This window comes from Saccopteryx bilineata, chromosome 5 (genome assembly GCF_036850765.1).
Source record: "Saccopteryx bilineata isolate mSacBil1 chromosome 5, mSacBil1_pri_phased_curated, whole genome shotgun sequence".
Taxonomy (NCBI): Eukaryota; Metazoa; Chordata; class Mammalia; order Chiroptera; family Emballonuridae; genus Saccopteryx; species Saccopteryx bilineata.
The window spans coordinates 191,715,534-191,739,989 of record NC_089494.1 but is presented as its reverse complement, the minus strand read 5'-3'; the positions used below and the strand labels follow the sequence as shown (position 1 = coordinate 191,739,989).

At 36.2% G+C, this 24,456-nt stretch overlaps 1 protein-coding gene across 3 annotated transcripts in view; it reads left to right on the top strand.

Annotated features, from left to right (window-relative positions):
* The window catches only part of CCSER1 (coiled-coil serine rich protein 1), a 1,472,832-nt gene that overhangs the window by 260,326 nt on the left and 1,188,050 nt on the right, over positions 1–24,456 (top strand). For all 3 annotated transcript variants that reach the window (XM_066232458.1, XM_066232459.1, XM_066232460.1), the window contains exon 4: positions 18,449–18,542. In XM_066232458.1, coding sequence (XP_066088555.1) covers positions 18,449–18,542 — 94 coding nt within the window. The remainder of the gene's footprint in view (positions 1–18,448; positions 18,543–24,456) is intronic.

Sequence of the window (24,456 nt, the reverse complement as noted above, 5' to 3'; positions counted from 1 at the left end):
GGGGCCTCTACAACCACTTGCCTCTTGGAGTGGGCATAGTCTAGAAGCTCTGGGCAGGAAGAAGATCGGGCCCAGGTCATGGAGGTGCCTGTTCTGGTACCTTGGGATGAATAGAGCCTGTTCTGGCAGTTTGGGATGAATAGAGCTTCCTTTTTTATTCTCTTTTCCACAGCCCCTGGCTCTTTCAGGGGCTCTATCTTCTTTGGGGTTTGTTGTTCCTAGGGTGGTTGGCTAATTACAGCTAGAACAGCAAGATCTAGTCTACACGTCTTATAAAGGTCTGAGTTGTCTCTTAAAGCAGCTTGGACATGGGTCTTCAGTCCATTTGCCCTGATGGTGACAAAAAGATTTATTTGGAGAATGGTGCTGTAATTCAAGCTACCATTTTCTGGCCAAACCTCCTGATCCCCTAATTTACATTGTGGCCACTTTAAGGTTTGGGGATCAAATTTTGGCATTCTAGGTGTGAGTCCTGAGGATTGGAGTGTCCCAATTTTTGCAGTGGATAGTGGGTCTGAAGAGAGTATCCTCTACTTTGTTCCTGGGTTCCCAGACTCAGCTAGCCTTACCATGCAACTCACTCCTGGTCTCATCCACTACAGATTGTCTGTCATCTCTAAATGCACCAACAGGACCTCCTCCTCTTCAACCTCTTATTTTGAGCACCAGTGCGTGCCTCGTCTTTCCCATTCTCATTCCCCAAGATGCAGTTAACAGAGCAGGGATAGGGACTTCACTTCTAGGTGTTTCATTAATTTCTGGAATTTCCAGAGAAGGTAGCAGACCCAGTAAATATGACTACCAATGCACAGAAATATTTGTCACTTTTCCCCCTAAGCCTCTCTAATGTCCCCTAAGCCTCTCCAATGTCCCATTCCCTTGATTTCTTGGCCCTCATCCAGAAGAATTGGGAGGCTCTGCGTGGTCAACAACCATGGTGGCACTGGTGGAGCTAAGGTTCAGTTCCATGGTTTGTGAGCCAATAAAGGCATGATCTCCTAGCACAGCAGGCCAGAGATGAATAAGTACCTGTTAATGGGGTGAGCCAGTATTCCATTTTATAGTGGAATAAGGGCAGGCATTCCTGGGATGACCTCCCTTGATAGAGGAACAAACACAGCAAGATCTATGGGGACTGTACAGACAAGACTGAAGAATATGACACCGAACACTGAAAAAGTGTTGTGGCATGTAGAATACAAGCAAGTCTGGCATTGGCAAGTAGGCTGGGTTATATCTCTGAGAGGTCATTTTCCATCACTATTTATTTCCTAGCTTGGAAAATGTCACAGGAGTGGGATTTATTGGTTATACAGTGTCCCTGTTGCATGGACATTTTCTAGCGGCTGGCAGGGTGCCTAGAGCATCCTTCCCCATCCGTGTCCAGCTTATCTCATCCTGTCCTGGGAGTCTTCTAGCAGCTAGTACCCTAACAGCTCTTAAGTGTGCCAGTAGGAAAGGGGGATGGAAAATGACTCTTGCTGGAGGAAAACAACCTCATCAGTGAGTCAGCCTGAGTTCAACTCCAGATGTGAGAAAGGAAGAAAAGGAAGGCAAAGAATATCCTTATCTCTCTCTCTCTGTTGGAACTAGTAGCCTTCCTGCGAAAAGCCGTGGGAATGACCTTATGTGATTTTAAGGTGTTCTGGTTCATGGACTTTGTCTTACAGTTGGTGGGGCAACCAGAGCAAACTTCCCTAGTCCATGACTGGCTTATTCTGTCATGGGAGTCTTCTAGCAGCGAGCTCCTTAGTGGCTCTTAGGTGCTCAGCCTGTTCATGCAGGTGTGGCGATCTGCAGAGAGAAAACCCCGTGGCCAGATGAAAAAGTGGAAGAAGGAAAGACAGCACACTTGGTCAGGTACTTAAAGCCAAGGTGGTGAGGACAACCGATCTTACCAGAAATGAGGAGATCCAAGTCTAGGTGCCGAAAAGATGTTACTGGTGAAGCAACAGAACCTTGATTCTGTCTTGTTTGAGAATAGAATTTAACCAACATGCAAAATATAGCAAGCAAAGAAAGCAAGGGTTTATTGGCCATGCAGAAATACACTCAGGAAGGCCTGAGCAGACCTTGCGAGAAGGAGCGTCCCGATTAGTCACAGAATTGAGGTATTTATGGGCTTTACTTCCTGGACTTCCTATTCCTTTTCCCCTTTTTTTTCTTTTCAGCTTCTTCTCATTGATCTGTCTTCGTTGTACTGCTGTGTGACTGACACCATGTCAGGGAACTGGAGACCACCAGTCTGGATGTGGTGTGGTAGATCCTGCATGCATGGAATGCATGGGGCAACTTGCATTTCCTCTCTTTTGCTTGTCCTGACTCATGCCTAACTACCTACCTAACCTAACAGGGGGCTGGCACTGAAGGTGGAGTACAGAGTACATTCACCAAGGGAATTCTAGAGGCTACAGGGGCAGGAGATGAAAAGACCCCATGGGACTGAAAGGGGTTAGTGAAAGCAGTAACACCACTGCTCAACACAGTGTCTGTCTGGCTCTAAGAATATCAGGACGCAGTTCACACACTAGGTGTAGAGAATCTGAATGTGGGAGTTCCAACTGGTGTTGGTATGCTCACAGGAGACTGGGTTTATGGCACTCCCCAGGCTCAGGCCTGCATGAACAAAGCCACTTTTTCTCAGGTTTTTGCAGTGGCTTTTAAGGTATGTGTTTGCATTCCAGATGCCAAGGCCCTTATGGGCTCTTTCACAAACATCCATCAGAGACCTAACGAACCCTACATTGATTTCAGTAATGGCCTGCAAACTGCCATCTTGCCACAGGTAGAACAAGCAGCAAAAATGCTGACCTTCCAATTGGATTATGAGAATGCAAATGCAGATTGTCAGAGAGTCTTAGCCCCTTTACAAGGACAAAACCCTAACATGCCCCTTGTCAAAGTGTAGGTACTGAATTACACTGAATAATGGCAGCTGTGTAGTTTGGCATTTGTGAGTGCCCTGAGTAGCTAATTAAAACTCAATTTGAAAATTCCTTATAAAGTTTCAGTAAAACAGATTATAAAAAGCCAGTATGATCAATTTCTATTCTTGCTGTGTTTATGCAAATTATCAGGCCAACTTAAAACTGGACTTAATACTGTAATGAGCATAATCTTAATTTGGCTCTTTAAAAAAACTGATTTTAGAAAGAAAAATTATATTTCAATAAAGTCAATTAACATACAGTTATGAATATCAGAAACTAGACTAGATCCTGAAATTTTCTGATTTTCTTGAATGTTTTGGACAGAAGGTCTCTGTTATCTCTGTTAAAATTTGAAAATATAAGTTTATTTGCTAATGAAAGAACCTGTTTCTAAAGTTCAGGATATATATTTATAAAAATATTAATCTAATATTGTTAATTACTAACTTAGTCCTCAATGAAAGTTAAGGTTTTGGAAATTGAGAATTCTGATTAATTGGAAAGAAATTGTATGGTTTTAATGGTAAAAAGTATAAGGTATGAAGGAACTTTTGAAAGAAAAAGGAAAAAAGCTGTTCTGAAAATTGGTTATTTCTGAATGAAGAAGGATTTCTGTGTTAGTCGTAGAAGGGTTGTACAGGTTGTAGAAGGTTTGTGCAAAGGGAAGAAACAAAAAGAGAAGGAACTAAGAAAGTAAACAAAGGTGAAGAAAGGGGTGGAAGGAAGGATTTCAGAAGAAGGATTGTCCTGAAAGGAATATAGAAAGGAACAGTTTCTTGGGGGCCTCAGGAGTTTGAGGAATTCACCCAAACTTACAAGTATTGTAGAAAGAGCCAATGGCCTTCTTAAGCATCAACTGAACAAACAAAAAAGGGGCAGTCAGGAGAAGATGCTCACCCCAGAAGAACAACTGTATAAGGCTCTTTTTACTCTTAATTTTTTGATCATTTCCTCATCTGGATTTACTGCAGCCGAGAGGCATTTTGTAACAGCCGAGCAATGACCAAAGCCTCTCATGTTGTACTGGGATGAACTAGCTGGCCCTGAGTGGTAGAGTCCAGTTGAATTGCTAATCTGGGGGTGAGGGTGCGTTGCAATTTTGTCATCATCAAGTCCTCTTTGGCTGCCAGCAATGAATGTGAGTCCTGGTCATGAGTTGGCATTGGCCCCTAGGAAGCAACGGGGTTCCAGAGATCCAAAAGTGGATAGTGAGTCCATCTCCAGAAATGAACCCGAAAGAGAGGAGGAGACCTAACTCACTTCCAAGCATTAATGGAGCACCTGGCATCACCTGTGATGCTTTGCAGCATCTAATTGGGCATGCTGAAGAAGTTTTGCAAAACAGGCATGCATGTGACCCCTGCAAACCTTTTTCTTTTTTTTTTTTTTTTTTTTTTTATAAATTTTTATTAATGGTAATGGGATGACATTAATAAATCAGGGAACATATATTCAAAGAAAACATGTCTAGGTGATTTTGTCATCAAATTATGTTGCAAACCCCTCGCCCAAAGTCAGATTGTCCTCCGTCACCCTCCATCTAGTTCTCTGTGCCCCTCCCCCTCCCCTAACTCTCTCCCTCCCTCCCTCCCATGTCCTCCCTCCCCCCCCACCCTTGGTAACCACCACACTCTTGTCCATGTCTCTTAGTCTCATTTTTATGTTCCACCAATGTATGGAATCATGTAGTTCTTGTTTTTTTCTGATTTGCTTATTTCACTCCTTATAATGTTATCAAGATCCCACCATTTTGCTGTAAATGATCTGATGTCATCATTTCTTATGGCTGAGTAGTATTCCATAGTGTATATGTGCCACATCTTCTTTATCCAGTCTTCTATTGAAGGGCTTTTTGGTTGTTTCCATGTCTTGGCCACTGTGAACAGTGCTGCAATGAACATGGGGCTACATGTGTCTTCACGTATCAATGTTTCTGAGGTTTTGGGGTATATACCCAGTAGAGGGATTGCTGGGCCATAAGGTAGTTCTATTTTCAGTTTTTTGAGGAACCACCATACTTTCCTCCATAATGGTTGTACTACTTTACAGTCCCACCAACAGTGAATGAGGGTTCCTTTTTCTCCACAGCCTCTCCAACATTTGCTATTACCCGTCTTGTTGATAATAGCTAATCTAACAGGAGTGAGGTGGTATCTCATTGTAGTTTTGATTTGCATTTCTCTAATAACTAATGAAGCTGAGCATCTTTTCATATATCTGTTGGCCATTTGTATCTCTTCCTGGGAGAAGTGTCTGTTCATGTCCTCTTCCCATTTTTTTATTGGATTGTTTGTTTGTTTGTTGTTGAGTTTTATGAGTTCTTTGTAAATTTTGGATATTAGGCCCTTATCTGAGCTGTCGTTTGAAAATATCAGTTCCCATATAGTTGGCTGTCTGTTTATTTTGATATCAGTTTCTCTTGCTGAGCAAAAACTTTTAATTCTGATGTAGTCCGTTTCATTTATCTTTGCCTTCACTTCTCTTGCCATTGGAGTCAAGTTCATAAAATGTTCTTTAAAACCCAGGTCCATGATTTTAGTACCTATGTCTTCTTCTATGTACTTTATTGTTTCAGGTCTTATATTTAGGTCTTTGATCCATTTTGAATTAATTTTAGTACACGGGGACAGGCTGTAGTCGAGTTTCATTCTTTTGCATGTGGCTTTCCAGTTTTCCCAACACCATTTGTTGAAGAGGCTTTCTTTTCTCCATTGTGTGTTGTTGGCCCCTTTATCAAAGATTATTTGACCATATATATGTGGTTTTATTTCTGGGCTTTCTATTCTGTTCCATTGGTCTGAGTGTCTATTTTTTTGCCAATACCATGCTGTTTTGATTATCGTGGCCCTATAATATAGTTTAAAGTCAGGTATTGTAATGCCCCCAGCTTCATTCTTTTTCCTTAGGATTGTTTTGGCTATTCGGGGTTTTTTATAGTTCCATATAAATCTGATGATTTTTTGTTCCAGTTCTTTAAAAAATCTCATAGGGATTTTGATGGGAATTGCATTAAATTTGTATATTGCTTTGGGTAATATGGCCATTTTGATTATATTTATTCTTCCTATCCAAGAACAAGGAATATTTTTCCATCTCATTGTATCTTTTTCGATTTCCCTTAACAATGCTTTGTAATTTTCATTATATAGGTCCTTTACGTTCTTTGTTATGTTTATTCCTAGGTATTTTATTTTTTTTGTTGCAATCGTGAAGGGGATTATTTTTTTGAGTTCGTTTTCTAATATTTCATTGTTGGCATATAGAAAGGCTATGGACTTTTGTATGTTAATTTTGTATCCTGCGACCTTACTGTATTGGTTTATTGTTTCTAATAATCTTTCATATTTGGAGACCTCAATACACCGCTGACGGTTCTAGATCGGTCATCCAAACAGAGAATCAATAAAGATATAGTGGCCTTAAACGAAATACTAGAACACCTGGATATGATAGACATCTACAGGACACTTCATCCCAAAGCGACAGAGTATACATTTTTCTCTAGTGTACATGGAACATTCTCAAGAATTGACCATATGTTGGGCCACAAAGACAATATCAGCAAATTTAGAAAAATTGAAATTGTACCAAGCATATTTTCTGATCATAAAGCCTTGAAACTAGAATTCAACTGCAAAAAAGAGGGGGAAAAACCCACAAAAATGTGGAAACTAAACAACATACTTCTAAAAAATGAATGGGTCAAAGAAGAAATAAGTGCAGAAATCAAAAGATATATACAGACAAATGAAAATGAAAATACGACATATCAGAATCTCTGGGATGCAGCAAAAGCAGTAATAAGAGGAAAGTTCATATCACTTCAGGCCTATATGAACAAACAAGAGAGAGCCGAAGTAAACCACTTAACTTCACACCTTAAGGAACTAGAAAAAGAAGAACAAAGACAACCCAAAACCAGCCAAAGAAAGGAGATAATAAAAATCAGAGCAGAAATAAATGAAATAGAGAACAGAAAAACTATAGAAAAAATCAATAAAACAAGGAGTGGTTCTTTGAAAAGATCAACAAAATTGACAAACCCTTGGCAAGACTCACCAAGGAAAAAAGACACAGGACTCAAATAAATAAAATCCAAAATGAAAGAGGAGAGATCACCACAGACATCACAGAAATACAAAGAATTATTGTAGAATACTATGAAAAATTATATGCCACCAAATACAACAATCTAGAAGAAATGGATAAATTCCTAGAACAATACAACCTTCCTAGACTGAGTCATGAAGAAGCAGAAAGCCTAAACAGACCAATCAGCAGGGAGGAAATAGAAAAAACTATTAAAAATCTCCCCAAAAATAAAAGTCCAGGCCCAGACGGTTATACTAGTGAATTCTATCAAACATTTAAAGAAGACTTGGTTCCTATTCTACTCAAAGTCTTCCAAAAAATTGAAGAAGAAGCAATACTTCCAAACACATTTTATGAGGCCAACATAACCCTCATACCAAAACCTGGCAAGGATGGCACAAAGAAAGAAAACTACAGACCAATATCTCTAATGAATACAGATGCTAAAATACTAAACAAAATACTGGCAAACCGAATACAACAACATATTAAAAAAATAATACATCATGATCAAGTGGGATTCATCCCAGAATCTCAAGGATGGTTCAACATACGCAAAACGGTTAACGTAATACACCATATCAACAAAACAAAGAACAAAAACCACATGATCTTATCAATAGATGCAGAAAAGGCTTTTGATAAAATACAACACAATTTTATGTTTAAGACTCTCAACAAAATGGGTATAGAAGGAAAATATCTCAACATGATAAAGGCCATATATGATAAACCATCAGCCAACATCCTATTAAACGGCATAAAACTGAGGACTTTCTACCTTAAATCAGGAACAAGACAGGGTTGTCCACTCTCTCCACTCTTATTCAACGTGGTGCTAGAAGTTCTGGCCAGAGCAATCAGACAAGACAAAGAAATAAAAGGCATCCATATCGGAAAAGAAGAAGTAAAGCTATCACTTTTTGCTGATGATATGATCCTATACATCGAAAACCCGAAGGACTCCACCTTTTTCTCTCTATTCTTTTCCTTCACCTTCTACTGAAACTATCCCTGCCTGTAGGAAAATGCCCTCCCAAACCTTTTGGAGATTTGTACCATTGTTAGACAGATCAAACAACAAAGGGAGAGCTGTAGAGGCCCTGAATGGGAACATACAATAGTACAGGGACACAGCTCAGTGCCCTGAGGCAAAAGCCACAGTGGCGAAAATGAGAGCAGGTCCTGAGTACTGAAAGCAGTTCTGTGCTGAATGCAGCACAGTAGGGTAGAATCAGCAATCTGATTAATAGAGGTGAGGATGTATAAGCTACTCCCTTGCCCTTTTGTCTGCTCTAAAGGAGTTTCCATCCTGAGTTCCTCATTCTTGTCCCTGCTTCTATTTTGTGTGTATCAATAAATACTTGTAAGGACTGGGGGTCAAGGCTATCTCATGAAACCTGTATAGGGGATTGTGAGGCAGTCTCCCCTAGGTCCCTCAGTACACTTCATGTGGTCTCCAAGTAGTCATTGTCTCGGCAACAAAGAAGATTGGAGGCTAGAAATAATGATGTCTCTCACGTCTTTTAAATTTAATTATTTGTGTTGCTTTAGACAATGACCCAAACTGAAGTAATCAGGTTTAGACTTAAGGTCATGGTATCTGTGACATTGGTTCTATATTTTGAGGAAAATAGAATGCAAAAGACTTCATTTTATTTCCTGCTCCATTTTTAAACTAACAGCAATCATTAAATTTCAACATTGAATGATGAAGATTGCCAATTGTGTAATATATTTACAATCCCTAGCTTTCAGTTTTTTATTATTTAAAAACAAAAATTAATTTATTCTCATAGTTTAAAAATATTTAGATTTTAATCTTAAATTTTGTATGAATCCACATATTGGTTTAAAATTTATTTAAAATCTATGGTGTTATGAATCTATATAGATGTTAATTTTTCTTAAAAAGTATAACATTACAGCATGAGATTTTAGTTTTAGTATTTTAGTGCTGTGCTACTTGGAATATTTTCAGGATTATTTACCTTCTGTTAGTATGAAGGGAAGAATTAGCAACTTGGTATATCTTTATAAATCTCATTTGCTAAATATTTCACACATAAAAAATACATAACAATCCAAACAAAATATTGTTCTATGTACATATTTATATTGGCAGTATTTTAAAAAATAAATAGCACAAGAATGCCATTCATATTTGTAAAATGTATGTTTTTGGACTTGTGGGAAGCCTTAGGAGTGAGGATATATTAAGAATTAACAACAGGAACTGCAGGATTCCATACATTGTTGGGACATAGGAGCGAGACTAAGAGGCATGGACAGGAATGTGGTGGTTACGGGGGGGGGGGGGGGGGGGGAGGGGGGAGGGAGAGGGGGAGGGGGAGGGGTACAGAGAGAACTGGATAGAAGGTGGCAGAGGACAATCTCTCTTCAGGTGATGGGTATGCAACAGAACTAAATGACAAGATAACCTGGAAATGTTTTCTTTGAATGTATGTACCCTGATTTATTGATGTCACCCCATTAAAATAAAAATTTATTTAAAAAAAAAAGAATTAACATAAATTTTTGAAAATATTTTTAAAAGCATATTTTGAACTATAAATATCCATAAGGTAAATCAGTACATAGCAATGAACAAGCTGTGTTTGTAAATACTTTATAGGGCTTCCTTGTTGAATGGTAAAGGTAACTATCATAATGATTAAGTATCCTTTCTTCATCCAACCAGAAAATCAAAAGCAAATTATTATTCTTAGAACAATAATTATGAACTATTATCATGTTAATTTTTTCCAAAAAAAAACACAGTGATATTATGTCACTAAGAAGATATGCACATATTCCTATATCATCTTCTCTTCTCCATTGCATCTATAGGTGTATGCAGCTCAACTCTTAACAAATTGTATGTACCCGGTCTGTTTCGATGCCTGTTTTTGATGCTGTGTATACCTTGTCACATTTATGTCTCTCGTTTTTTACAATTCATGTAATTTATTTTTGGGGAGGTAGTATGTGTTATTTAAAGACAACAAGTTGGTTGACTTTATCTTTTTCCCCAAATAAATAGCAAATATAACTAGTCATAATGCAAGTCTCAGAATGTATTTTTAGATTTACATAGAGAAGTTTGACTGAAGGTCTTCTACAGTAGATACATCATACATTGTCAATAATAAAATAATATTTATAAGTCCATCTATGGAAATGCCTATGATTAGAATAGTGGAGAAGGAAATGTATACCATAGCAGCATCTGATTGTAATGTAGAATAACTAGAAGAATGCAGAATAAATTTACTATTCCTTATTAATTTGAATAATTCTCTCTTTATTTTTTGACCAAATAATGATCAGAATAATTCTTTTATGTCATTAAATATTACATACTATTGAAGTTCAGACCAGGATGCCACAGCTTGCTTGTAGGTGTTTTAAGCCTGTTTGTGATGGAAGATGATTAGACTTTGGGTGATGGGTGTAAAACAAAATCAACTGTCCAAGTGATGTGGAGATGTTTAACCCAAATCTATATACTCTTGTTGATTAACATCACCCTGTTAAATATAATTTTCTAAATAAAAAAAAGCCTGTTTGAAAGTCCTTGACTAAAATATACCACTATAGAAATGCAATTAATAGCATCTTTATAATACCACCACTAAGAGTATTTTAATAATTGAATAAACTCCTTTGAAAAACTTCTTTCTTTTTTAAGTAATACTTCCTTATGTAGAGACATGTCTTAGCTTTTTGGCAGAATCATAATTATTATTTTTTATTTCAATAAAAGACAACTAAGGCTAAAGCATTTAGAATAGGCTTTATGGAATGGTTACATATTAGTGCAGTGATCAGAGCTTCTTTATTCTCCTTTGTAGTTTCAGAAATTCAATTTTATTATTTCAGCTCATAGCAACCAGGCTCTGGAGAATTAATTCATACTAACTAAACACAAGAGACTCACTTATAAATGTACAGATCTATTATAAATTATAATACATATTTTATTTACATATGAAAGTGATTAGAATTTCTTTACTGGAGTACAATTATCTGAATGGTCTATGATGAACAAATATGCTTATTAAGTTCATTGTTATACTCCTAGAGTTCAGAAAATTAATTTCTTTATTAATTAATTATTTATACTGTAAATGCCTACAACTCATTTAGGAGATTATGTGAGTAATCAGTATTGTTGACAGATTTCTAAATGTGTGCTTAGTGAATATTTAGTAATAATTGTGCTTAATTTAATACCCTGCTTAGTACTCATGAATTTAGTATATAATTAATATTTCCTTATGATTAAACAATTAATAGTCTCAAAATATTCATGTAAATTCTATATACCAAAATTGGAATATGTATTAAATTTTTTATGCTATTTATTCATTTGTTGAAATTTTATGTAATGGTATTCTTCTTAATCATTTATTAAAGTATCAAGTTTAAAATATCAATTTATCTTAAATTTTTTAGCCAGTTTTAAAGAAGAAAATTATACATATTGCAGTGATCTCAAAGAAAAACAATATGCCCCTGACCTGTGGTGGTGCAGTGGATAAGACATTGTCCTGGAAATGCTGAGGTCGCCAGTTCAAAGCCCTGGGCTTGCCTGGTCAAGGCGCATATGGGAGTTGATGCTTCCTGCTCCTCCCCCTGTTCTCTCTATCTCTTTCTTCTCTCGCTCTCTCTCTCTTCTCTCTAATAAAAATGAATAAATAAAATTTAAAAAAATAAAAAAAACCCAAAACAATATGCTTTCCCCAAAACTGGTTACAAATGTGTTTATACAAAGGATTTAGATTTTTAATTTTTTTCTTCTTAAACTTTTTGATGTGGAAATTTTCATATTTTCCTGGGATTTTAGTAATACTTAAGTCTAGTTTTGCATTTTCCCTAGGATTTAGTAAGTATACCAGACAAAAGAAAAAAAAAAGTCATCTCTTATATTAGCATATTCTGAGTTGTTAACTAGATAATTTTTTGTTTAGTCATTGGGATATGCTATATATTCAGAGATGATTTGAAACTGGCCATCAGATTGGACTTTATTTTTTCAATTAAACTTTACTTGTTATATACTGTTAGGTCTTTATTTATTTATTTTTCAAGTTCAACCCCAACTTTTTTATTTTTATTTTTATTTTTTTTTACAGGGACAGAGAGTCATATAGAGGGATAGACAAGGACAGACAGACAGAAACGGAGAGTTGAGAAGCATCAATCATCAGTTTCTCATTGCGCATTGCAACACTTTAGTTGTTCATTGATTGCTTTCTCATATGTGCCTTGACTGCGGGCCTTCAGCAGACCAAGTGACCCCTTGCTTAAGCCAGCGACCTTGGGTCTAAGCTGGTGAGCTTTGCACAAACCAAATGAGCCCGCGCTCAAGCTGGTGACCTTGGAGTCTCGAACCTGGGTCCTCGGCATCCTAGTCCGATGCTCTATCCTCTGCTCCACTACCTGGTCAGGCTTAACTCCAGCTTTTAATTTTGTTCCATATTAGTGTCCACTCACAAAATCATTTGCTAAGTTCCACTTGCTTGTGGTACATACAGATATTCCAGTTATTATGCTATAGTATACACCTGGTATATTACTGGTATTAAAACCTCCTGGACTTCGCCTGAACAGGAGGTGGTGCAGTGAATAGAGCTTCGGACTGGAATGTGGAGGACCCAGGTTTGAGATCCTGAGGTCACAAGCTTGAGCACGGACTCATCTGGCTTGAAAAAATAGCTCACCAGCTTGGACCCAAGGTTGCTACTTGAGCAAGGGGTTACTTCAGGGGTCGGGAACCTATGGCTCGTGAGCCAGATGTGGCTCTTTTGATGGCTGCATCTGGCTCACAGAGACAAATCTTTAATTAAAAAAAATAAAACTAAAAATATAAAACATTCTCATGTATTACAATCCATTCATTTCCTACTCTCATGTTCTTGGTTGCGGGTGACTGGAGCCAATCACAGCTGTCCTCCAGGACAACACCAAATTTTTAATGGTTAATGTGTAATGTATACAGGTTGTTGTGAGGTCAGGAAGTAAACATCCCTCCTTTTAATCAAGTAGTCAGCTAACTAATTGCAGAAACCCTTTTGACAAAGAAGATGGCTAAAAGAAAAAAAGATGAGGATTATCGTACTTTTCAGCAGGAATGGACAGAGGGATTCGCCTTTGTGGACAGAGCAGGTTCTGCAGTGTGTCTAATATGCAGTGATAAAATTGTATCGATGAAATGGTCAAATAAAAAGCAGCACTTCAACACACGCCCTGTTACATTTGCATCAAAATATCCAGCAGGGGATAGCAGGAAGAAAGCATGTCAAGAGCTACTGTGCAGAGTGCAAGCTAGTCAGCAGCAACTCTGTGTTTGGACCCAACAAGGGGACTGGAATTCGGCTAGCTTTGCTGGTGCTTTAGCAATGGTGAGAAACAGAAAGCCATTCACAGATGGGGAGTATGCCAAAACATTCATGCTTGATGATGCCAATGAACTTTATGACTACTTTTCGGATAAAGACAAGATAATCAAATGAATAAAAGACATGCCTCTGTGGGCAAGAACTATTCACGAACGTACATCATAATGGCAAATCAAATTGAGGCAACACAAGTGAAGGACATAAATGCAGCACCATTTTTTTCTCTCGCTTTGGATGAGTAAACAAATGTAAGCCATTTATCCTAGTTCAGCATGATTGCAAGGTATGCTGTCAGTGACACACTATGTGAGGAAAGTCTTGCTGTTTTGCCTATGAAAGAGACAACAAAAGGGGAGGATTTATTCAAGTCTTTCACTGAGTTCGCTAAAGAAAAAATCTACTGATGGATACACTTATTTCAGTGTGTACTGATGGTGCTCCATGCATGGTGGGGAAATCAGAGGATTTGTAGTGCTTCTTTGTGAACAAGAAAAGAGACCCATCCTAAGATTTCATTGCATCCTACATCAGGAGGTGCTTTGTGCTCAGATGTGTGGTGAGCAGCTTGGTGAGGTGATGTCACTGGTCATTTGGGTGGTCAACTTTATTGTTGCCCGAGCTTTAAAATGATCACCAGTTTAAAACACTGCTGGATGAAGTTGGGAATAATTATCCTGGTCTGCCTCTGCACAGCAATGTGCGTTGGTTGTCAAGAAGGAAGGTTCTCAGCCATTTCGTGGCTTGTCTGAGCGAAATCTGGACTTTTCTTGAAATGAAAAACATCGAGCATCCTGAGTTAGCTAACACTGAGTTGCTCCTGAAGTTCTACTATCTTGTAGACATGACTGAACAGCTGAACCAGCTCAATGTGAAAATGCAAGGCATTGGAAATACAGTCTTATCTCTTCAACAAACAGTGTTTGCATTGGAAAACAAGCTGGAACTCTTCATTGCTGACATTGAAACAGGTCATTTACTATACTTTGAAAAACTTGAAGAGTTTAAAGATGCATGCACAGCAAGTGACCCTGCTCAACATCTTGATCTCCAGTGGCTAGCGGGCTTCATATCTAATCTCCTGCAGTCATTCAAAGTGCAGTTTGGAGAATTTCGTGAGTGCACTCATCTTTTTAAGTTCATCACCCATCCACACGAGTGTGCAGTGGACAGCGCTGACCTGAGTTACATCCCTGGTATCTCCGTCAGAGATTTTAGCTACAAGCTGCTGACCTGAAGGCCTCAGACATGTGGGTGAATAAGTTCAAGTCACTAAATGAAGATTTGGAAAGACTTGCATGACAGAAAGCAGAGTTGGCGAGCAAACACAAGTGGGGAGAAATGGAAAAATTTCAACCTGCGGACCAGCTGATGTCAAAACTTGGAACGCGCTTCCCATCACATACCACACACTGCATTGTGTGAGTATTGCTGTACTGACAATGTTTGGCTCTACGTATGCATGTGAGCAGTCTTCATCTCATCTAAAGAACGTTACGACCAACCTAGGATCACATTTAATGATGAAGTCTCAACGCCTGCATGAAGCTTAACCTCACCACATATCAACAACACTACAAAGCCGTCAGCAAAACCACGCAGCACCAGAAGTCACATTAATGGTAAGAAGTACTTTATTCATCATTGGTTAGCAACAGCATAACAGTAATTAGAGACTTATTGTATTTTATAAGTGTTGGTCTTACATAAAATGCACACATTTACTTGTATTTAGTGTTAAACATATTGTATGGCTCTCACGGAATTACATTTTAAAATATGTGGCTTTCATGTCTCTCTCAGCCAAAAAGGTTCCCGACCCCTGGGTTACTCGGTCTGATGAAGGCCCGCGGTCATGGCACATATGAGAAAGCAATTAATGAACAACTAATTTGTCGCAACAAAAAACTGATGATTAATGCTTCTCATCTCTCTTTGTTCCTATCTGTCTGTCCCTGTCTATCCCTCTCTCTGACTCTCTCTCTGTCCGTGTAAAAAAAACAAAACAAAACAAAAAAAACCTCCTGGACTTTTATTATTATATCTTTATTATATAGAACTATTAAGTATTTATCTACCGGGAAATGAGAAACTATTTCTGCTTAGTTACCACTTCCAGATAGTTTGCTAATTCATCAAATGTCTGAGACACACAGTTGTACCCTCTTCGATACAGGGTTGATCATTAGTTTTAATTAAATTCTGGACTCCTCTTCCACTTGTTTGTGAAGTGGGACCATCAGTGTTGATCTGTCTTTTCTATTACTAATTCGGAGCTACCATATTAGATGCTATTACTTTACTTATAAGTTTTTCCTCTTACAGATGGAAATACGTGTCTTCCTAAATGTACACATACTTAGAAAAAAACTCTCTATATTAAGTATTTACATATTAAAAGCAATAGAAATTAAACAGATTCTACTGTTTATGATATTATGTGTACATCATTGGTGCCTATGTATAACCTTCATATTAACTTTTCTGTTTAATTATTATGAGCGCTTATCCTTTGACAGACTTAAATTGTTTTGTTTAGTCATAACAATTTTTGTTTTTTGGTATTCATAGTGTCAGAAATTAGCCAGGGAGAAGCCATCTAAGTTACTTTCCTTAGCCATTCAAAACTACCCCTGATTTTTTTAAAATTTTAAACATTCTGAAATATCTAAGGAGCTTAGTTCTTTTTTTGTTGGTGGGTATTGTGCAGCAAGTATCTGGATTGCCCATGAGGGCTGGCAGAGGGCAAGCATAATATTTCTGCTATTCGTCTCTTTTAAGGACAGATCTGGAAAATAGTGTTTCTTTTTAGGTTTTTGAATTTACATTGATTTTCCTTATATAACATATCATGTTGCTGCATCTTTTTTTTCTTTAATTATGAGGTTTAAACAGTTTAAATGACTCTCCCCCACACTAGGAAGAAAGTTGCTTAGTAAGCAAGATATTGGAACAAACCAAATTCAGAATGATTAGGTTTAAAGATAGGTTTTCTAGACCACTAACAAATGGACCCCTAGTAGTCTAAATGTCAAGGTCACCTACAAAATAAGAATAAAATTGGAACAGTGTGAATTCTCTAAATTTAAGTTGTGCACTTTGTTGGTGTTATTTTCTTAAATGTTGGAAGTGAAGTGCCAGGGTTTTAAATTATTTTCTTGTTAACATTGAGTAGATGTATTAAATGTCAAAATGTAAAACAAGGTTGAACAAGCCAATCCTGAAAATACTGAAAATATCAAGTATTCCTTTGTACTTGAGGAACTGCAGGAATCAGGAACCAGGTTACATACTAATATGACATTTTTGAATTTTCAATTAGACTTACATTGGTTTTATCCATGCAGTGAAATCCAAGGTCCCTGTGATGGCTGCATTTTGCATGTTGTATTATCAATCACCAAGAAAAGCTATTTCTCATTTCTATGAAAGGGCTCTGATCAGCAATTTTGGCTGAGATGCCCATCTTGGACCATCCACAAATAAACTGCATCCAGATAGAAGATTTGGCTCATGGAAGACACTGGTACCTTTTACTATATCTGGATGGAATGGGGGGGAGGGGAGTTCCAAATAAAAGGAGGAAATCCTGTGCAAACCATAAAAGCTTGCAATGAGAGAGATGTTCGTACTTGGCGTAACAACAACAAAGTGAGTTATATGCCATTTTGGACTTTTAAAAATGCAAGTGTTCCATTTGTGTTAGGCTGGGATGTGTTTCAACTTACACCAAAAGTCGGGTTACATCGCTGTCATGGGAACGGAACTGTGTCATAACCCAAGGACCCCCTGTATAATGTAATACAACACGAAATTGTTCCTTCTAACTTTCATTTGCAGAAAGAAGCATTTAGATTTGGGTATACTTATTATCTTTGAAATTATTGTGTGGTATTCATAAATAACATGTTTCTAAAGTTTAACATTTAATTCTATTTTTTTTACAGTGAGAGTAGTTTTTTTTAAATAAATTATAGTGTCCTTTATTTTAATTCCAATAACTAAGGTATTCAGTGTCCATTTGACTTTTCTTAATACATACTTACTTTATGAATTATGATAACATTCAAATCAATAGAAAAAGTGACTGGGGACATAGTATCATTCATTTAGTATTTAGGTTCTTTCTCTTGTCCTATTCTTTTGTACTTTTGTTATTTCAATCCTAGTCTCTGAATGTAAGTTCTTGCTATCTTAATGTGTTTACTGCTGGTCTATGTACACAAATACACAAATGAAGTTTTTATTATTCCCTCAAGATTCCCTGCTTTTGCATATCACTTTTTCAAGATTTCTCAATATACCCTTATCATTTACTTTGCTATTCTCTGAAAGAGGGAGATAGAGAAAGAGAGATAGAGAGAGAAGGAAAGAAAGAAAGAGATTCTGTAGCTGTGATATTTATGGTATTACAAACATCAATAGTTAATTTTAATCTAATTAGTATTGAGTTATTTAATTTAAATAATTGAGAAATGATAACTGGATCTCCACTTCCAAGTGTGGTCTAAATGAATGTTTCTCAGTTGGCACTGTACATAATTTGTTTGAGAAAATAAAAGATTAATTGGGTTAGAAGAATATTACACAGAATGGAAACATAAACACTAGAAAAATAATGAAAAGTTTCAGTTTTCAGACTTCTATGTATTTGAAAATTCTCTATATTCTCTTTGTGTATTTTAATAAGTAAAGTCTTATCTTTTCTCATGGTCATAAAAGAAGTTTTGATTAAAATAAATGCTTTCCTGTATTCTAATATATGTGATACCTGCTCATACATATATTTCTGTTTAATTATACATGTCCTTTTATAAACCTAACATGGAAATAATTGGAAAATTTAAGATTTTTATAAATGTAGAATTTTTATTGGCCTGATAATCTTAGAGATAGTCATATGCTACCTGGTTATCAGTTGACACTTCTAATTTGAGTTCTCTTTTGCTTCATGACATCTGCATATAAATACTTTCTGTATCACAGTGTTTTAGTCTTTAACTTTTGATTTTGCTTTTTCTTCAGGATGTTTTGAATAATTTGGGATCTTGTGAATTAGATGAAGATGATCTAATGCTTGATCTAGAATTGTTAGAGGAACAGAATATTCATCCTTCTGGTAAGTATTGAATAAATGCATAATATTTTACAACTCTAATCCTAGTCTTTTAGCTTTCATTGATAAGCTCAGTATTGTTGACACTGCATTCAGTCCTATTCATCCCCAGTTTGCAGATGTGCAAGGCACTTGCTAAGTATCATAGACTCATCATTCTGGTGATCTTAAACTCTATGATACAAATATAAATTTTGTTGGAAGATAATTATAAATTTAAAAAAATTACCTGTAAAGCAAAAGTTGTTTAAAAGAATGAAATCCTCCCTGACAAAGTGGAGGCACAGTGGATAGAGCATCGGGCTGGGATGCAGGGGATCCAAATTTGAAACCCTGAGATCTCAGGCTTGAGCACAGGCTCATCTGGCTTGAGCACAGGCTCACTAGCTTGAGCACAGGTCACTGGCTTGAGCCCAAAGGTTGCTAGCTTGAACCCACAGTCACTGGCTTAAGCAAACGGTCACTCACTCTGCTGTAATCTCCCCTCCCCCATCCAGGCACATATGAGAAAGCAATCAATGAACAACTAAGGTACCACAATGAAAAATTGATGCTTCTCATCTCTCTCCCTTTCTCTCTGTCTGTCCCTATCTGTGCCTCTCTCTGTCTCTCTCTGTCATACACACACACACAAAGAATGAAATCCTAAGTAAACACTTAATGAAATAGTTAATATATATGGAAGAAAATAATAATTAAAAACCCAATTTTTAAATTTATTTTATATAACCAAATGGAAAGTTTCAGAATCAAGAATTACCATTTCAAATCTTAGTCACTTTCATAGTAACTGTGAGGATTCATGTTGATGTAATAAAATTGACCAAAAACTTAATAATTACCAATAGCAACCACAAATACATGCTCATAAATACATACATACATACAAAGAATTATAGTATAAGTAAATTTTTGTTGAATGGATTAATAAGGAAGCCCATTATATTTGTAATAATTTAAATGCATATATTAAAACATACAATGTCATGTTTCCAAATGCCAAAATTAAAACTGTTAGAGAAGTAAATTGTTCATTCAAATTTAGATACTTATTACAAAGACAAGCTTTATTTACATTTATTATTGTAAATAACACCTTCAACATAGTCATTTTCAAGTCAAAGTAAAAATAAAATTAATTTGGAGCAGATAAATTTTCGGTCCTACTACATACATTTAAGAAAATCAACCTCTTGGATTTTAGTGTCCATATTTTTAAATATAAAGATTTAGACTTAATTTCTAGTTCTATTTTGTGATGAATTTTTTTCATGCAGTAGTTTAGTATTTTTGATAATGTCATAGTAACAATTATCAAAAGAAGGCAAACACAATATTTATATTTTTTATACTTTATTTTAGGTTAATATCAACAAAAGCTAATTAATTTTTTAAGTTGAATACAAACAGAGTAACTGTTTCTTGAGACATTTTCCTGAAGTTGATTTGAAAGATTTAAATATATATATATATATATATATATATATATATATATATATATTTCTCACTTTTATGCAAATACCTTATATAATTCTGACATTCATGTTTATCATAAAAGAGTTACACATGGTGAGAATGTACAACATTTGGAGGGGTATTTGTCAATCTATAGCAAAACTATTCATGAAGTTAATCTTAAATTAGTAGAGATATATAAAATAATATAAAAAATAACTACTCATAACAAAATATGTGTAATAAAAATATTGGAAACAAGACATGTTGAATATACAGTGTTACAGTAATCAGTCATTACAAGAAATATACTGCTCATAGAAATTGGGATATTTTATAGCTTCATATTCATTTTGAAATATCCCCTAAGATTTGTAAGCAGCAAAATAGAAGTTTTTGAATGTGTTGTAGCAAGATTGTAGAAATGTTTTGATGTTGGCAAATTTTGCAATAATGGATTAAATTGGCAATACCTAAACCCACTGATCAATCTTAATGTCACTAAAAATGTAACAACTAGATATTTTGTCTCTCTTAATGCCTAGAGAAGTACATAGTCTCACCACTTTTGCTCACAAGTACCTGAGTCTCCTTTAGTCTCTTGATGAAAACATGAGATTTGATAGGAATTACTGTGTTGAGGGGAGAGGGAATATTAAATGGCATGGTGAAATCATTAGCAACCAAATGTAGGACACAGGGAATTCTGCAGCATAATTGGTCTGGTCTCTTCAACAAACAAATGGCACTATACAAAGAGAATAGGTGTTATATCATAGTTTAAAAGTGGTAAATGGAATGTGATGTTGTTGGCATACCTATGAAAAACAAAATCACTGTAAAAATATTTCAGATAAATTTGATAAATAACTGAATTATTACAGTTATTTATGTGGGGGATGGAATATCATTGTTTTTGTTTTATAAGGAAAGCTCTAAAAAAAGATACATAGTTTAAATAATATATCTAACATTTGTTTTACCTACAAATGTGGAGGTAGAAATAGATGAAGCAAAGTTGGAAAACTGTTGAAAGTTACCATTACTGAGTATGCATGTAGTAAAAGGTTTATTGATTAGTTATAATATATTTTCTATTTTATGTATTTTAAAAGATTTTCATAATAAAAATAAAATCAAATAATAATTATTAAAGATAATTTAGCTTACTCAGTTGTGTTGGTAGGCATCCATAATAAATAGCAAAAAATTACTTAAAAATATAAAGACTTGCCTTTCCTATGGTGGTGCAGTGGATAAAACATTGACTTGGAATGCTGAAGTCACCAGCTCAAAACCCTGGGCTTGTCTGGTCAAAGCATATATGGGAATTGATGCTTCCTGCTCCTCCACCCTTCTCTCTCTCTCTCTCTTTTACTCCCCTCCCCAGATGAATAAATAAAATCTTTAAAGAATATATAAAGACTTAGCTCAACTATTTGATAGGGAACAAAAAGTGACCATTTTTATTATACGTGTTGTCGAAGCAAGGACAAAGAATGAACATCTTTTAATTTTTCTTTTATAAATACATACTTCAATAGTTAGAGGAGTGATTTTCAGCCAGTGTGCCTCAGCACACTGGTATGCTGCAAGCACTTTTTAAATATACAATACCTGACTATTTAGTCAGGGGCAATGACTTCTTTTTCCTTAGACTGGCAAAAAATGACAACAGCCAACACATGAATAGCTGTTTGGTTTGAATTATCAAAATTTTACCTATTTTTTTTTATCAGATCAGCAAAACATGTAAGATATTGTTTGTGTGCCACAGAATCTTAGTAGTGAATTTATGTATGTCATTAAATGCAGATGGTTGAAAAATGCTGGGTTAGAGTGTTGTCCCAATGCACCAAGGTTGCATTCTGTTCTCACTTAGGGCATATAAGAGAATCACCAATGCATACATAAATAAGTAGAATGACAAAATATATGTTTCTCTCTCTTTCTCTCCCTTCCTCTGTCATCTAAAATTAATAAATTAAAAAAAATTAAAGTTATTTTTAAAAGTCTCAAAACTGAGATAATGATACCATTAAATTCTACAATTTAAGTTACTGTAAGTCATTAAAAGGTTTTAAAAAGCTTTCTTAGGACAAGACATTTATTTTTTGCTATAGAGTTTTATTAAAGCAAAAATTCATTGGAGTTTTTAATGAGGACAAGATGACTTATGTAATATAATAACCAAGGTTAATTTAAAAAATACCACAGAAGTGTTTTTGTATTAAAACTATTAAATCAAATATTGTAGTAATTATCATGTGTGGCATTTGTAAATTTTATTTAGTTTAACATACAATTATAATTTTTTTAAATAAATTTTTATTTTAATGGGGTGACATCAATAAATCAGGGTACATATATTCAAAGAGAACATTTCCAGGTTATCTTGTCATTTAGTTCTGTTGCATACCCATCCCCCAAAGAGAGATCGCCCTCCATCACCCTCTATCCAGTTTTCTTTGTACCCCTCCCCCTCCCCCTCTCCCTCATTCCCTCCCCCCACCTCCCTGTAACCACCACACTCCTGTCCATGTCTCTTAGTCTCGCTTTTATGTCCCACCAATGTATGGAATTCTGCAGTTCTTGTTTTTTTCTGATTCACTTATTTCACTCCGCATAATGTTATCAAGATTCCACCATTCTGCTGTAAGTAATCCGATGTCATCATTTCTTCTAGCTGAATAGTATACCATGGTGTATATGTACCCCATTCTTTATCCAGTCTTCTATTTTTTTTTTACAGTGATTAAAAGCCTTTAAGCAAACTCTTGGCCAATACAGCAAGAATCCATAAAAGAGTAGTGTCCTTAACATGTTCACCAAGTCCAAGTTGGCCCCATCACCATGCCAAATCCCTGAAAAATGCAACCCAACCACAGTTCAGTCTGTTAGGAGCTGTCCCAAGGAGCAGAAGTCCAGGAAAAGTCCACATCCAGGAAAAGTCCGCATGGCACTGGAATTGTTGTCACCATTCTATACTTTGCAGCTCATGTCCAAGTCCCAATGACCACTGCTTCTAGCTGGTAATGATTCAGGTAGACTGGAAAAAGCTATTTGCAGCATGCATGGATATGGAGCTTCTGTTCTCCTCTGCCTGGAGAGATGAGAGCAGATTGCTTTTCCCTGGAGCTCTGCGACTGTGGCATGGTAAAGAGAACCTTGGGATACACTAAGCTGGGTGGCAATGGTAGATTCATAATAGAAGTTGGCAAAAGGGGGAAAGAGGGCTCTAAATTAGGAGTAGGTCCCAGCCTGAAATATGAGTGGGGCATTGAGTTAGAAGGGACAAAGGAAACACTATATATTAAGCAAAGCAGCAGAAAATAGGACTATCAACACCCACAACAGAGATCTTTGAGGGAAGAATAAAAAACCTAACTATTCAGGCAAAACATAGTTAAGTGGCCCTTGTGCATTGAGATCAGTTTACCTGCTTCTTGGAAGAAATACCCTAGGCTCGTCCACAGTGTCATAGATGGGGCCGACGGCCCTGGGCACCTTCAGCCTTCAGTGGCAAACCCCAGCTTTCTGGGCAAGGTTAGGTCATAGGTGGCTGGAACAGGGCTGGAAGAGACTGAACCCTCCCTTAGAGGAGCAAGGGGGAAGCCTACCTTCCAGTGTCCCTGTTTCCTCACAGCAGAGGCATGTAAGCCTGGCAGGCTTTAGCTCAATGACCTTCCTTTCCACTATTGAAGCAGGACCCAGATGGCATCCTATGAGACCCCTTTGGGGTGTTGGAGCCTTTAAAGGTGTATCCTAAAAGCTGGTAGTTCCCCTGATCTCTATTGGTATCTTTTTCTGCCTCTAGGTATCTTAAAAGCCATGCTCAGAAGATCTCGCTGAGGGATTTGAGAATACCCATCCACCTATATAAATCTTTTCCATATATCTGGAGATATTTGGAAAAAGACAAAACAGTGTTATTAGCTGGATCTAATAAAGAAGGTAGTAGTTTGCAGGCTAAAAAGATTTGGTGTCTCCTGTTCATCAGCATTCAAAAGAAATGTAATTTTTTTAAGTAAAAAGCATGATATGGTAGACCCGTAGGAATTCCAGGATATGACTACCCCCTTTAAAATTTTTTTTAATTGACCTTAAAATGTTTGCTAAATACACTTTAATAATACCTTAACTTTAAAGATTGTACTCATGACAAAATACAGTAAATGCTTTTGCTCCATATGCAGGAGCATTTTCAGTTTAGCCAGTTTAGGAAATCCAATAATAGAACAATGCATACAGACAATGAGCTATAACATGATGGTCAGATTTGCAAAGACTAGAGAAATAACCATGTGTAGAAAGTGTAGAAACTCTGCTGTGCTTTCTACTACAGTAATTTGCACATTGGAAATACTCAGTTGTTATCTATAAATGTATATAATTTTTATTTAAAAGATAGCCAAATTAACATAATTAAAATATTTATACTACCCAAAGCAACCTATAAATT